Genomic DNA, 15,166 nt, shown 5'->3' on the forward strand with positions numbered 1-15,166 from the left:
CAAAAGGAAATGTGGTCTGGCCTTATGTGTGTGTGACATCTTTTTGTGCGTTAAACTTAGGCATTAAAGGTGTGAGGGCCAGGCGGAGGCACTGATGTAAGTGTTCATTAGTGAGTGTGCTCCTGTATTTGTTTTGCACCATATTCATGGTTGAAAAGGCAGACTCACAACAGTATGTTGAGGTATTCACGCTCTTGTTGTGTGGCTGATCTAACTATTACACTGCATGTTGCTTGGTATGATGATTGCAGTTGGTTTATTTTTCTGGCCCTTACCTCAGAGTTCTGGGGGTAATTTTGTTCGAAGTGTGCATGCTTTGTTTCATAGTGACCACTTTTGACAAGGGCAACCGTCTTGTTGCAGATTAAACACATCGGTGTTGTGTTCCCCACAGGCAGCACAAATGCTTAGGCTACTTGTCAGTCCACTCTCTTAAATTCGCGATTTTTGGAATCAACTTTTCGTTTTTTGTCGGGTTTAGAGCACGCCATGATTTTCGTTTGCTGAGAAACAGATAGGCTACCGTTCACAAATAGATATGCCCGCGTTGTTGCCATTGACACACACAACCTGCGTGACCAACAGAGCTCGCGGCCAACATTGAGTGAGTGAGTTGTCATAGTGATGTTGTTATTACAGCTCCTGATTGGACCTCTGGATTGGACACAGAAGATAGAAACCACATAGAATAGGAACAAAATATATAGCGCAAAATCACGCAACAATGAAAACTCGCTTGGATCATGATTAAATTAAAATTTTGATTTAGGCTTCGGTCCAAATTTGATTGCGTCTGGGTCCGGATCCGGACCGCGGTCCGCCTATTGAGTACCCCTGGTGTAGACCAACCAACCAACCATAATTGTGTCACACTGAAGGAACAATGACAAGATACCTTTCACTAGTATACCTGCGTACTCTTGATATTTTTCACTAGTATACCTGCGTACTCTTTCACTAGTATACCTGCGTACTCTTTCACTAGTATACCTGCGTACTCTTTACATCTTTCACTAGTATACCTGCGTACTCTTTCACTAGTATACCTGCGTACTCTTTCACTAGTATACCTGCGTACTCTTTACATCTTTCACTAGTATACCTGCGTACTCTTTCACTAGTATACCTGCGTACTCTTTCACTAGTATACCTGTGTACTCTTTACATCTTTCACTGGTATACCTGCGTACTCTTTCAGTAGTATACCTGCGTACTCTACATCTTTCACAAGTATACCTGCATAATCTGTCACTAGTATACCTGCATACTTTTTACATCCTGATGCCCTAGAGAGAGTGGACATGAAATTTGTCTCATTAAAAACCGCGCTGTTACTGGCACTAGTGTCAGCAAAGCGCATTGGTGACATGCAAGCCCTGTCCGTCAGCCCATCGTGCCTTCAGTTCTCGGTGGCTGGGGACAAAGTGGTTATGCGACCGAAGGTGGTGGCAACCCCATTCCGTAACCAGGTGATTGAGTTGACAGTATTTTCACCTCCGCCTTTTGCGTCCGCAGAGGAGGAGCGTTTGAACAAACTCTGCCCGGTGCGTGCTCTCCAGTGTTATGTGGAACGCACGGGGGCGTTCAGACAATCGGATCAGCTGTTTGTGTGCTTTGGCGCACAAGCGAGGGGCAGACCTGTATCAAAACCGAGCCTCTCCCGGTGGATAGTAGAGGCTATTGGGTTGTCGTATACTAGTTTGTCCTTAGAACCTCCAGAGAGACTGCGTGCGCATTCTACTCTAACCCTGGGCCTTATTAAAAAGAGTGTCAGTGGAAGAAATTTGTAAAGCTGCAAGCTGGAGTTCTCGCCACACCTTCATTAAGTTCTATATGTTAGATGTGGCTGAACCTAGTTTCCTTCAAGGTGTTCTACAGGCAGACGATCTGTGATCCCCAGGGCCTAGGAATGACTAAATGATGTATGTGTTCATCAGCTTCTATACGTTAGACGCAAGTGAACATAATCTTTTGGGCAGTTCTGCAGGCAGGTGATCGGTGATCCCTATGGCCTATGAAATGAATGCCTGTGATTTGCACCACCAACTACTGTATGAACCTCCTAGGAGGGCAAGACAATGAGGGGTTGGTGTGTGTTTTTTGGCTGTCACTGTTATTCACGCGTGATGGATACGATCTCATATGTTATATCGCAGTCCCACTGCGATAGGGAACATCTGGAGTTACGACCGTAAGCAAGGGACCAGATATAACAAGCATGGCGTTTACAGTGTCTTGTTCTTGGGTTTGTGTTCAAAGCTCAGTATTCAAGAGGATGTTGCTTGTCCATCACAGGTATTTATGCGCTCCAGAGGGGGCGGGCTCTGGAGAGTGATTGGACACATCTCAGCCTTCTGGCGTGAGTGAATAGTGCTTCGATTGGTTCCGTGACTACGTCACATCCCATTTGTTATATCTGGTCCCTTGCTAAGGGAACTTACAGTCGTAACCCCAGATGTTTTTTTTCAAATCCATGAATAGCACTGACAGATTAGTTTAATATCAATCATAGAGCAACAGGCAGATCCATCTTCAACCTGTGAAACATCTGTTTGAACTCTTTTTTCTTGCAAAGAGAACAACAGTGCTGACTCTAGCAGCCACAGAGAGACACACCAGTTGAGGTACTCACCCTGTAAGTGTTAGAGTGAGGTGTCACACCAGTAGAGTTACTCACCCTGTAAGCGTTAGAGTGAGGTGTGGACGACTCAGTGACTTCTTCAGTGTCTGTAGTCCATCCTGCAGGGACTGGATCCCTCCCTCCAGCAGTAGTCCCATCCCCCCTTCTCCAGTATCCAGCCTTGAATGGGAAAGATCCCAGTGAGACTCAGCAACATGACTGAAAGATCCCCAGTGAGACTCAGCAACATAACTGAAAGATCCCCAGTGAGACTCAGCAACATGACTGATCCCCAGTGAGACTCAGCAACATGACTGATCCCCAGTGAGACTCAGCAACATGACTGATCCCCAGTAAGACTCAGCAACATGACTGTAAAAGGTTATGATGTAGCACTAGGACCCAGAGGCTGGGGAGGACCCACTGCTATCTGGAGATCTAAAATACAGAGCTATTTATTCCACTATATACTCGCAGTATCATTAACACTCTCTCAAGGTGCTTTACAAATCTGGCCTGTGGTCATGTCCTGATCCCATTCTCCTCTTCCTGTCACAGTCTTCACTACCCTATCTACATAAGACAAAAGCCCCAAAAATAAAAACTTAAAAATACAAAAGTGTTGGCTCACGTGATGATGACTAGTGTGGGGCAGGCTTGTATTAGAGAGCAGAGGGTATCTGCCCAGCTCCCAGTCAGGCAGCGGATGACCAGTTTGATATTCTGGAGGCCAGGGACAGATGACACATGATCCACAAACTCAGGTGTGCTGCAAAGTGAGCAAAACACACATCCATCTAATCAGCCACAGGTGAACGTCGGAATGTAAGTATTTTCATAACTGTGTGTTGTATAAGGTCTACACACGCACGCACACACACATGCACATGTACGATGTATGGTATGGGGCTCGTCCTCAAGGTGTGTTGCACCAGGAATGCTTAGGTAGGATGGTTTGATGTCAGATTTGTGTGTGTAATTCTGAGGAGCACGTACCGCTCGTCTAAATCTCTCAGCTCACGGATCTTGTGACAGTCGATGCTGGCGATCTCGGAGCGCGGTACAGTGAGTGAGATGTCTGTGATCTGGGCCTCAGTAAGTGGAGTCAGATGCTTGTTGTATTCCACCACCAGCCTGAAACAACCAAAGAAGCAACATCATATCCACACACGTGCTATAAGCCATTCCTTGGTCTTGGTGTTGTCACTCTACATTCTAAAACATATCAAGGTGAGGATTACAATGAAAATGAACTGAAAGAAACACCAACTCAAAGACACTCACATGATGTTGTCTTTACCCACACTGCGAAATGAGTATCTGATGTCCCCGCCGGTGTTAGTAAGGGGTTCATTTATTCTGAGATTGCAGAGTACAGAAGAGAGTTTATCCACATCAGGTTTGACTGTAATAAGTCTGTTTGAGGATTAATAACGGCATCGACCTGAGTACAGTCAAGTCATCTCTCACATTTAGTCTTACAATTCTACTGTATTAAACTACAGAGATGCAGCATGTATTTATCACCTTCCAACATTACGATCTTTACCGTGTCAGAAAACCCACAGATTCATTGACAAAATAAAAAACAGCTTTCCTTGACATTTCTTGGTCCCAATCTCTCTCTCCCACCCTCTTCATTTCACAGTCTTCACTACCCTATCTACATAAGACAAAAGCCCCAAAAATAAAAACTTAAAAATAAAAAAGTGTTGGCTCACGTGATGATGACTAGTGTGGGGCAGTCATGTATGAGAGAGCAGAGGGTATCTGCCCAGCTCCCAGTCAGGCAGCCGATGACCAGTTTGATCTTCTGGAGGCCAGGGACAGATGACACATGATCCACAAACTCAGGTGTGCTGCAAAGTAAGCAAAACACACATCCATCTGATCAGCCACAGGTCCACGTCGGAATGTAAGCATTTTCATAATGGTGTGTTTTTTAAGGTGTACACACACACACGCACACACACACATGTGTACGATGTATGGTATCCTCAAGGCGCATGGTACCAGGAATGCTTAAGTGGGATGGTGTGATGTCAGATTTGTGTGTGTGTAATTCTGAGGAGCACGTACCACTCGTCTAAATCTCTCAGCTCACGGATCTTGTGACAGTCGATGCTGCCGATCTCAGAGTGCGGTACAGTGAGTGAGATGTTTGTGAGTTGATGTCTGGCCTTGGTAAGTGGAGTCAGATGCTTGTTGTATTCCACCACCAGCCTGAAACAACAAAAGATGCAACATCATATCCACACACGTGCTCTGAGCCATTCCTTGGTCTTGGTGCTGTCACTCTACATTCTAAAACATATCAAGGACGTCAGCTCTAGAGAGGATTACAAGGAAGAATAACTGAAAGAAACACCCCCTCAAAGACACTCACATGATGTTATCCTTGTCCTCCTTTTCCACACTGAGAAATGAGTAGATGCTGTCCCCGTCGGTGTGAGTAAGGGGTTCATTTATTCTGAGACTGCAGAGTACAGAAGAGAGTGAATCCAGGAATGTAATCAGGTTTGACTGAAATAAGTCAGTTTGAGGATTAATAATGACACTGACCTGAATACAGTCATGACTTATCTCACATTTAGTCTTACAATTCTACTGCATTAAACTACAGAGATGCAGCATTTATTTATCACCTTCCAACATGACGATCTTTACCGTGTCAGAAAATCCACATATTCAATGACAAAATAAGAAACAGCCTTCTTTCACATTTGTTTACCTGGCAAATACCTCAATCCAAAGGGACTTACAGGTGAGGCGTAATCAGAGCAGGGAGCCGATGGAGGGGAAAGCAGTGAATACTGTAAACAGCTTCAGTTTCACCTGCAAGAAGCACCGGGCAGCTGAGAGGAGACGGCAGGAAGTGCAGTGGAAACAGCCAGAAGAGTCAGACAGCGCAGTGACAGAGCTAGATGGAGAAGAATTTGATTTTGACTGATTGATTTAGAAGATTTTGTTAGGGATTAGAGGGTGTTAGTACACAGGTACAGAAGCAGATACACAGGTACAGAAGACACAGGCACAAACACTCTGGTAAAATGTGTAGGGCCTTCCATGAAACAGTACCAAGCCTATAGAAGGGGCCTTCCCTGAGATAAGACAGTGAGCAAGGGTGGTTGAGAGATCTGAGAGGGTGGTTGAGAGATCTGAGAGGGTAGCAAGGGTGGTTGAGAGATCTGAGAGGGTAGCAAGGGTGGTTGAGAGATCTGAGAGGGTAGCAAGGGTGGTTGAGTGATCTGAGAGGGTAGCAAGGGTGATTGAGAGATCTGAGAGGGTAGCAAGGGTGGTTGAGAGATCTGAGAGGGTAGCAAGGGTGGTTGAGAGATCTGAGAGGGTAGCAAGGGTGGTTGAGAGATCTCACCTGCAGTACTCTAGAGGTGAGAGAGTGATGAGCTCACCTGCAGTACTTTAAAGAACAGGCTGGGGTCTGGAAGAGGGAAAGGACGTCAGAAGCCCAATGCTCAGTCAGGCAGGTCACCTGCAGCATCAGCCTCTGAAGACCCCTCACAGCATGCAGGAAAGTCAGATCCACACTACACACACACACACACACACACACACACACACACACACACACACACACACACACACAAACAAAAGACAAATATTGACTTCAGCTATGAACAACAAACCCCCAAACAAACACACATTGAAAGCATTTGTAATTACCAAGTTCCATGTATTCAGACTTTTTAAAGTAACAAACACATACACACGCATGCATGCACACACACACACATGCACACACACACATGTATATGACGCAGAAGCAACATGAAGGCTTTTCCTAATATTAAACAAATGTATCAACACAAACCAACCACCAAACCTGTGTTTGACAGAATTGAGCAACTGTGTTGGCAGAATAGAAACCTACCCTCCAGGTACTTCACTGAGTGTGCTGAGCTTCTGGAACACACAGGGCCAATCAGATTCCTCTAAGGGGGTTGCCATGGCAAGTGTGATTTCTGAGAGTAGTTCTCCAGCAGGGTGTTTCACAGTTAACCTAGGGCAGAGAAAACCAGGGTGGAAATATAGAGCCGCAAAAGAAGGTAAGTTTATATATATATATATATATAGCACAATTCATACACATTGGTAATTCAAAGTGCTTTTCAAATGAGCAAATGAAACAACAATAAAATAAGAAATTATAGATAAAAATAAGATAAGGTTCATCATAACAATTAATACTCCAGACGACTCAACTGCCACGGTCTAAGAGCAGCAGAGAGGCCACTAGGGGGAGCCTCCACGGCCTGAGAGTAGCAGAGAGGCCACTAGGGGGAGCCTCCACAGCCTTAGAGTAACAGAGAGGCCACTAGGAGGAGCCTCCACAGCCTTAGAGTAGCAGAGAGGCCACTAGGGGGAGCCTCCACAGCCTTAGAGTAGCAGAGGCCACTAGGGGGAGCCTCCACAGCCTGAGAGTAACAGAGAGGCCACTAGGGGGAGCCTCTACAGCCTGAGAGTAGCAGAGAGGCCACTAGGGGGAGCCTCCACAGCCTTAGAGTAGCAGAGGCCACTAGGGGGAGCCTCCACAGCCTGAGAGTAACAGAGAGGCCACTAGGGGGAGCTTCCACAGCCTTGGAGTAACAGGTAGCAGCAGAGTCCACTTAGTTTTACTTTGCCTTTTGATTTTCATTTAGCTTATAAACAAAGTTACCCAGAGACTGACCGGAAAGACCACAGACCCCCCAACTAGGGTTGCAAAATTCCGGGAATATTCAAAGTTGAAAACTTTCCATGGGAAGATATGGGAATTAACGGGAATAAAGGAAAATGTTGCGGTTATTTATACTAACTGTATTTACCTTGTCATACAGTACATGGCAGATATTCATTCATTCTCAAACATTTTCTTAAGTGTCTTTTTAAATATCTTCTTATGAGCTTCGAAAGACCAACCTAAGATAAGATCTCCGCCAGATTCATGAACACCTGGAAATGTGTTCTTAAACTGCGAAAGGGTTCTTAGCTGTGCACTGATTCTTAAATTGAGTTCTCGAGGAAATTTAATGGAACGTTTCTGCCCCTTTGCAACCCTACCCCAAACTCTGCCATGTTTCATCAGTGACAGTATGCATATGACCGTAAAACAGTATGCATACGACAATAAAACAGTATGCATATGACCGTAAAACGTAAGTTAAAAGCCGAGTCCCAATAAAAAGAAGAGTCTCTTTTACTGGCCGGCAGTAGTTTCGATGTTTTAAACAAATAAATGCCAGTCTCAATGAGACACCGGGTACACACACACAAACACACACACACACACACACACACACACACACACACACACACACATGTTTGTGTGTGTAGGCCAGTTGGGTTCAATGACTGAAGCAAGAACACACACCCATACATATAACTATATATATATATGTATATCATATAAACTGTGTGTATGTATATTACTATATTATATTTATAGCTTCTGTGAATACAGGCCTGTGCATAAGTGTGTAGTAACATTGAAAGGAGACACAAGAGGAGCTCACTGATAATGATTGAGCTCACTGGGCTCGCTGAGGTCGCTGGTCATCCTCTGACAGACCAGATCTGAACACAGACTCTCCCCCTGTCCTCCAGCATCCTCCCACTGCTTACACCTGTAGGGAAGGAACACATTCAGAGTCAACTCACAACTCTGGCAAACCAAGACGGGAATGGTTATTTAAGATGACAAAACTGACACTATCTATGTCCCACACACACACTCACACACACACACACACACAGTAAGTGACCGCCGCAGCCAACCCACGAGTTGGGATGTGGGCTTGGTGATGGAGGTAAAAAAAGAATTTGCCGGAGCAGTGGTTTCCATTTTAAATGATGCATAACATTTATATTCAATAACATGTCAATTTCATCACACAAACACCCATTTAACCCAACAGCAAATTACCCCACAATGCAGTAATTACATAAGTGAAATGTGGACAAACACCCCTGTAATAAAATGCCCCACACCCTCCCCAAGTGGTACGATGTAAAATTACAATCCCAGCGCGAAGCACTTTAACCGGTTTGGGGACGCTATAGAAATGAAAATGGAAAATGGATGATGAAAAAGTGGGTACCCAGTATAATTCAGTATAAGTTAGAAACAGCAGAGGTGTAGAAAAATGATACATTGTATGAATAATTTATATCGCGGTAACACCTGACACCAGTACACCCTCACACCGTGTAGCAAACAAAACACAAAACACCAAACAACACTTTCACCAACGTTCAACGTCCATATCACGATCAGAAGGGAGACGCTGTGTATGTGTGGCTGCGTGCGTGTGTGAGAATGAATGACGTCTGTCGTCTCTTGTTCTCCTGCACTCGAGGTATAGCAGGCAAACAGTTCATAATGTCTATTGTAGTGAGAAGGGAAATGTTCACCTTCTCTCACACACACGCACACACACACACACACACACACACACACACACACACACAAACACACACTCACCCTCCGCTCAGTAGAGTGGGGCAGGCCTGGAAGAGGGAGAGGAACTCGGCGGCCACGCCCACAGTCAGGGAGCTGAAGACCAACTCCACCATCTTTACGTCAGGAACATGGATGAGAGAGGACTGCAGAGCAGCACAGCTTAGAGGGCTATGAAAACACACACACACACACACACACACACACACACACACACACACACACACACATGCGTGCACACACACACACACAAACACACACACACACATATAATATCATATCATGTATATTAGGCACCTACCTCTCTCCCAGAGTGTGTACGGTCTGTAGCAGGTGTGTAGAATAGGCACCTACCTCTCTCCCAGAGTGTGTACGGTCTGTAGCAGGTGTGTAGAATAGGCACCTACCTCTCTCCCAGAGTGTGTACGGTCTGTAGCAGGTGTGTAGAATAGGCACCTACCTCTCTCCCAGAGTGTGTACGGTCTGTAGCAGGTGTGTAGAATAGGCACCTACCTCTCTCCCAGAGTGTGTACGGTCTCTAGCAGGTGTGTAGAATAGGCACCTACCTCTCTCCCAGAGTGTGTATGGTCTGTAGCAGGTGTGTAGAATAGGCACCTACCTCTCTCCCAGAGTGTGTATGGTCTGTAGCAGGTGTGTAGAATAGGCACCTACCTCTCTCCCAGAGTGTGTACGGTCTCTAGCAGGTCAGTCCAGGTGTTGCTGAAGCGCTCAGATGAAGCTGCCTGACTGATGGAGATCTGTAACATGCATGGCTCCAGTTGGCTAATCTGTGCCCCGAGCCCTCTGAAACACACACACACACACACACACACACACACACACACACACACACACACACACACACACACACACACGACGGAGAGAGGTAAGTACAAACTTTTTATACACACAGGCAGGTTTCTTCAGGCATGATCAACCTAGAGGAAGGTGTGTTGGATTGGCTTCATGGCAAGTGGGTTTGTGATCGTTTTCTCTTGTTTTAGGCATGCTAATCACATGCTAACCACATGCTAATCACCTGCTAATCACCTGCTAACCACCTGCTAACCACCTGCTAACCACCTGTTGGTGAAGTGACTCACACACGCCATTGCATTTAGGCAGCATTCAGACGTACGCGTTGCGCCAACGGATGGCGGAGGGGGAGTCTGGCGCGTGGGGTTCTGTTGATACCAGAGACGTTATAGTGAGATTGACAGGTCAGCAAAACAATCACGCCACTAGCAAGCTGCAAAACAATCACGCACTAGCATGCTAACATTAGGTAGGGTGCTCACACACCTCACAAATCCTATCAGACGTATAGTGTCTATTTCTCTGTAACTTTTAAAAAATCTAAGCAAAAAAAAGTCAAACAAACAACTTTTAGGTACAAATACGACCATCTACGGAGTTTGGTCGCCATCTTTTTTTTTTGAGCTTGCGGCGTTTTAGACGTGAGCATATACGGGATCTGATTGGCTAGCGCCTGTGCTGTCAGTTATGCATGAAAGGAAATTTGATTGGCTGACGCATGCATTGCCTCACGAAAAGTTGAACATTCTTCAACTCTTGCCGCAAGCAAAGCATGAAACGCAACGCACGGGAACCCAACGGAGCCACAATTCAGTTCGGCAAAGGATGACGTCACCCCATTCAAAGTGAATGGGGATCCGTCAACCCTGACGGATCAACGCATTCCAACGCGTACGTGTGAAAGGTCTCTTACACACACCACACAGAGACACCAGGACTAGGAAGCACCAACCGGTTATTGTTGAAAATATAAATATACATAAACAAACAAAACGGAACAAAACTGAAAGGAACAAAACCTTATAAATAACAACAGGGGCTGTCTGTGCGTGGCAAGGCTGACGGGCGCTGGAGGAGGCCACACTTCTGGACCTTATGTTTAAGGAGCAGGGAGAGTAGCTAACTGGTCTGTAACAACATGTAAATGAATAGACAAACACAAATCTCCATGTGTTACAGTGTTAGACACACACACACACACACACACACACACACAGATCTCCATTCTCCATGTCTTACAGTGTAAGAGTGTGTTTGCATCTGAGAGGCTCTGTGCTGATAATCTTTCTCTCCAGGTTGAAGTCCAGTCCATCAGTTTCCCCCTCCTGTGGTGTGTCAGTGTGGCGGTCACTGCAAAACACACACACACACACACACACACACACACAGTACATTTGTTTACTTACTCAGAAACCAAGGAGCAAAACAAACAGTCTGCCTGACTTGTGAACTACTCTTTAACTTTACTTGTGGTGTCGTACACTTTTGAAACAAGGAATAATACCAGTACAGCATTCTTCTTGCATTTGCAGTCATGTGTAAGTGTGTGTCATGTGTGAGTGTGAGTGTGAGTGTGAGTGCGTGCGTGTGTACATACATGTGTACTGCTCACAGTACGTCAGCATGTGTGTGCATGTGTGAGTGTGTGTGCAGAGTGTGTTGTTTAGAGTGTGTTGTTTCCTACCACATATCCTCATTCTCCGTGGTGATGGCTGTCACAGTGGAGTTCTCATAGGGAATCCTCAAGGTGAGATCAACAGCATCCACCCGTCTCTGTTTGGCAAGGGCATTAAGGACCTGCCGTAGATCCTCCAGAGAAAGGCTGCTGTTCTTTAAGCTGTGAAAAGGAAATTAAATGCCGTGACTAACCCCTCTGAATCTGTGGTCTTAAATTCTTCTTGAAAAGGGACAACCTGATGTCTGACAATGTACCACAGTACAATACTCTATTACACGACTGACTCCATCATCTGAAAGCACACAGTGATCATAGAGTTGTCACTAAGGGATCATAAGGGGAGTATAAAGGGTCTTACTGCAGGTCTGTCACGATCGTGTCCTTTCCTAGAGCAGTGATCAGATCCTTCACATCTCTCAGGTCTTCCACCACCAGCCTTCAACACATCAACAACACTGTACTGTTTCTGACTGTTCAGTTGGTCTAGTCATGTTCATTCAGGTTTAATTTACAAGAACAATTTACATTTGGCTAGCTATCAAAATAAAGTATATCAGCAGAAAATATATGAATGAAACCAAAGTTAACTGTGTGTATGAAGTCCATTTGTCAAGTAGCATGCATACAGTTTGAGAGCTGGTGCTTAAAATGGTCAGAAAGTATCATTTAAGGCTGTCTCCACTAAGTTGAGTAGTTGAGCAGGTTGTAAATCAGCTGTAAATCAGCGTTCTTATGAAAGTATCCATGACAATAGTTACACTCACCCTAGTTCCTTACACTTGCACTTGTCCAGAGCCTTGGTGAGCACCTTCAGCTTCTCGCCGCTGAGGTTGCAGTGTGTGAGCGTCAGGCGCTCCATGGCCTGGCAGTGCTGTACGCAGTAGGCTAGCACACTGCAGTCCGTCTTCTTCAAGGGGATGCCGTCCAGGTTGATTCTGTTCCACTTTTTCATGACCCGCTTGACAAAGCCCTCCTCATGGACCTCATACAGGCACTGGAGAAGGAACAGCTGAATGTTGTGAGTCCTTGGAAGTCCCTCCTCTGCCTTGATCAAGTCACAGATCCACTTTTCCAGCAGGGAGCACATTTTGGGAGAGATTTCTGGAAAGGCAGACAGCTGGTGGGATGACGTGACTTCCTTGTTTGAAAGGCCAAAGAGGAACTGGATGACAGGCAGCAGGTGGCTCATGTGGTGCTTCTGGTCGGTGACATTAAGCCCCTGCTTTCCCTTGAGTAGCATCTCCCCAACTTTCTGCCGAGCAATGTCCGTATCACTTAAGAGGTAGAAGAGAGCAGCGAAGAACTCCTGGAAGCTGAGATGCATGAAGCTGTACTTCGTCTCGACGTTGAGCTTCCTCAGGAAGAACTCGCAAAGGAAAGGGCCGCTTTTGGGTTTCGACACGATCTGGTACACATCATCTTCATCAAACAGCACTTTTTGTTTTGTGATTCCGTCCACTGCAAGCTCGCCCAAGTTTTTCAAAAGGTTGATCCATTCGCTCTTGTCTAGATCCGAACCATGATGCTTCAACTGCATAAACACAAAGTGTGCAAATATGGAGGTGCTGGTGTCCAAATCAGTGATCATGTCTCTGTCTTCTTTGAACACGTCTTTGAAGATGTTGCAGACAATCCAACAGGTAACGGGAATGAAACAGGCTGTGAGGAGAGTTTCATTGTCCTTCACATGTTTCAGCACTTCAATCCCAACATTTTTGTCTTGCTCGAAGAAGGCCTGGAAGTAGTTCTCCACCCCTCTGTCAGAGAACCCTAAGATCTCTGTGAAGCGTTGGGGGCCTTTCAGCATATGGCTGAGAGCCTTTAAAGCAGTGGACCTGGTGGTGACCAGCAAGGAGGACTTGCAAAGCATCCTACCGCTCAAGAGTGCTGCCAGAACCTTGTTAACGTTCCCTTGGTCTCGATGGCTGAATTGGAGCGAGTCCACATGTGACAATCTGAGCTCATCAAAACCATCCACTAGGAAGAGCACCCTCTCTGGTATTTCCTCCAATACCTTTAAGACTGTGGGTTCATCAATTCCATCACACAGCAGGAGATCTACCAGGCAAAGTTCATCTTTTACACCGTTGAGCTCCTTCACCTTCAGGTGAAAAACAAAATCAAAGCTGTCCGTGTACATTTTGTCAGATGCCCAGTCGTACATGATCTTCTTTGCAGTGAAAGACTTGCCGTATCCAGAGTGGCCCTGAAGGATGACAGCTTTTGGCACCTTCCCCTCACTGTGTGGACTGAAGAGCTGTTCCAAGCTGGTGCAAAGGTAGTCCTTGCTGGCCCTAGTGAAGACCTGGTAGAGTTCTTTCCCTTTTTTACGGAGCTCGTGCTCCCTGTCTCTCAGCTCGCGGTGCTTCTGAACTATCACAAGGTCAATGTAGCGCTTAGACATGGCGACATAATCTGCCCCAGGGAGCGAGTTGTAGTCCGGAATTTCCTCAAATTCAGTCTGGATGTAAGTCTTGTACTTGGAGATTGAAGTTTCATCTGCACACAAAAATGGTTTCTTGCTGTTAAATGTTATAAGGACAACATAGAGACATATTCAAAGACGCCAGCTCATCAGTTGTCTACGATCTGCCATAGCTCGTTGCTTTTGGGACGCTACAGACTGAACTCTTGTCCATTTCTTGTTTATAGTTTGTAGTGTTCTGGCCCTGAACCATGTACAGATAGCAAGAAGCAAAGTATCAGGATGTAAAAAGTATGCAGGTATACTAGTGAAAGAGTATGCAGGTATACTTGTGAAAGATGTAAAGAGTACGCAGGTATACTACTGAAAGAGTACGCAGGTATACTAGTGAAAGATGTAAAGAGTACACAGGTATACTAGTGAAAGATGTAAAGAGTACGCGGGTATACTAGTGAAAGATGTAAAGAGTACACAGGTATACTAGTGAAAGAGTACGCAGGTATACTAGTGAAAGATGTAAAGAGTACACAGGTATACTAGTGAAAGAGTACGCAGGTAAACTAGTGAAAGATCTTGTCATTGTTCCTTCAGTGTGACACAATTATGGTTGGTTGGTTGGTCTACACAGTATTTAGGACATATTGCACACTTAACTAAGTCTGCAATATGCACATGGGTTGCACTGCATCTGTGTGTCTATATGGTGTGTGTGTGTGTGTGTGTGTGTCATGCCAACTACAAGTCATCGGGCCTTGAACTCTGTTCACACTGAACATGTCAAGCATATAACATTTGCAAACTTACATGATTTCTCACTTCGAAGGACATCCATGTCTCTTAGTTGACAATTTGGTTCAGATGAACTTCTATCCACTCTGTCACTGTTTCCTGTATGAAATACAAGTGTCATTACATCAATCAAAACATAAACAAGAAGTGTAATATTGGCATACTAGACACATTAATTACAATCCTGCAACATTTTATCAACTTTTAACAACTTTTTATCATGGATATAAAATATGCAGTTAACACTGAAGCATGGTTAGGCCTAGTTCTCCGATAATACACTAACCCTGTTTTGATTATATTAAGTTCTTAATGTCAGAAACGCCACTTTGTAGGTCGTTCACGTCTCTCTGGATATTGTGCACGGTTTCATTTAACATCTCT

At 45.2% G+C, this 15,166-nt stretch overlaps 1 protein-coding gene across 3 annotated transcripts; it reads right to left on the reverse strand.

Annotated features, from left to right (window-relative positions):
* Positions 1 to 3,773: 3,773 nt before the first annotated feature.
* Positions 3,774 to 14,875, reverse strand: LOC116219470 (NACHT, LRR and PYD domains-containing protein 1 homolog). 3 transcript variants are annotated; one of them, XM_042703733.1, is made up of 14 exons: positions 14,798 to 14,875; positions 12,333 to 14,067; positions 11,927 to 12,004; positions 11,575 to 11,727; positions 11,130 to 11,240; positions 9,747 to 9,878; positions 9,099 to 9,245; positions 8,131 to 8,241; positions 6,510 to 6,638; positions 6,031 to 6,165; positions 5,007 to 5,096; positions 4,700 to 4,843; positions 4,342 to 4,479; positions 3,774 to 3,979 (listed from the first exon to the last, which is right to left on the reverse strand). In XM_042703733.1, exons 1-14 carry the CDS (start codon positions 14,823 to 14,825, stop codon positions 3,901 to 3,903), a joined length of 3,210 nt encoding a protein of 1,069 aa, XP_042559667.1. In that variant the 5' UTR covers positions 14,826 to 14,875; the 3' UTR covers positions 3,774 to 3,900. The 3 variants fall into 3 exon arrangements, 2 of the variants coding, with proteins under 2 accessions (XP_042559667.1, XP_042559668.1); XR_006151655.1 differs by lacking the exons at positions 3,774 to 3,979; positions 4,342 to 4,479; positions 4,700 to 4,843 and adding an exon at positions 5,352 to 5,540 and having other exon boundaries at positions 5,012 to 5,096; positions 5,994 to 6,165; XM_042703734.1 differs by lacking the exons at positions 3,774 to 3,979; positions 4,342 to 4,479; positions 4,700 to 4,843 and having other exon boundaries at positions 5,007 to 5,540; positions 5,994 to 6,165.
* Between the last annotated feature and the right edge of the window lie 291 nt (positions 14,876 to 15,166).

Source organism: Clupea harengus, chromosome 25, assembly GCF_900700415.2.
Source record: "Clupea harengus chromosome 25, Ch_v2.0.2, whole genome shotgun sequence".
NCBI classification, from domain to species: domain Eukaryota; kingdom Metazoa; phylum Chordata; class Actinopteri; order Clupeiformes; family Clupeidae; genus Clupea; species Clupea harengus.

Bases quoted from the DNA above. Each gene is read 5' to 3' on its own strand.
- LOC116219470 (XM_042703733.1), bottom strand. From the start codon at position 14,825: ATGGATGTCCTTCGAAGTGAGAAATCAT. The intron at 11,241-11,574 runs GTAGGAAACAAC...TGTGTTTTGCAG, and splicing joins ACGGAGAATGAGGATATGTG to TGACCGCCACACTGACACAC. The intron at 4,844-5,006 runs GTGAGTGTCTTT...TTGTTGTTTCAG, and splicing joins GAGGACAAGGATAACATCAT to GCTGGTGGTGGAATACAACA.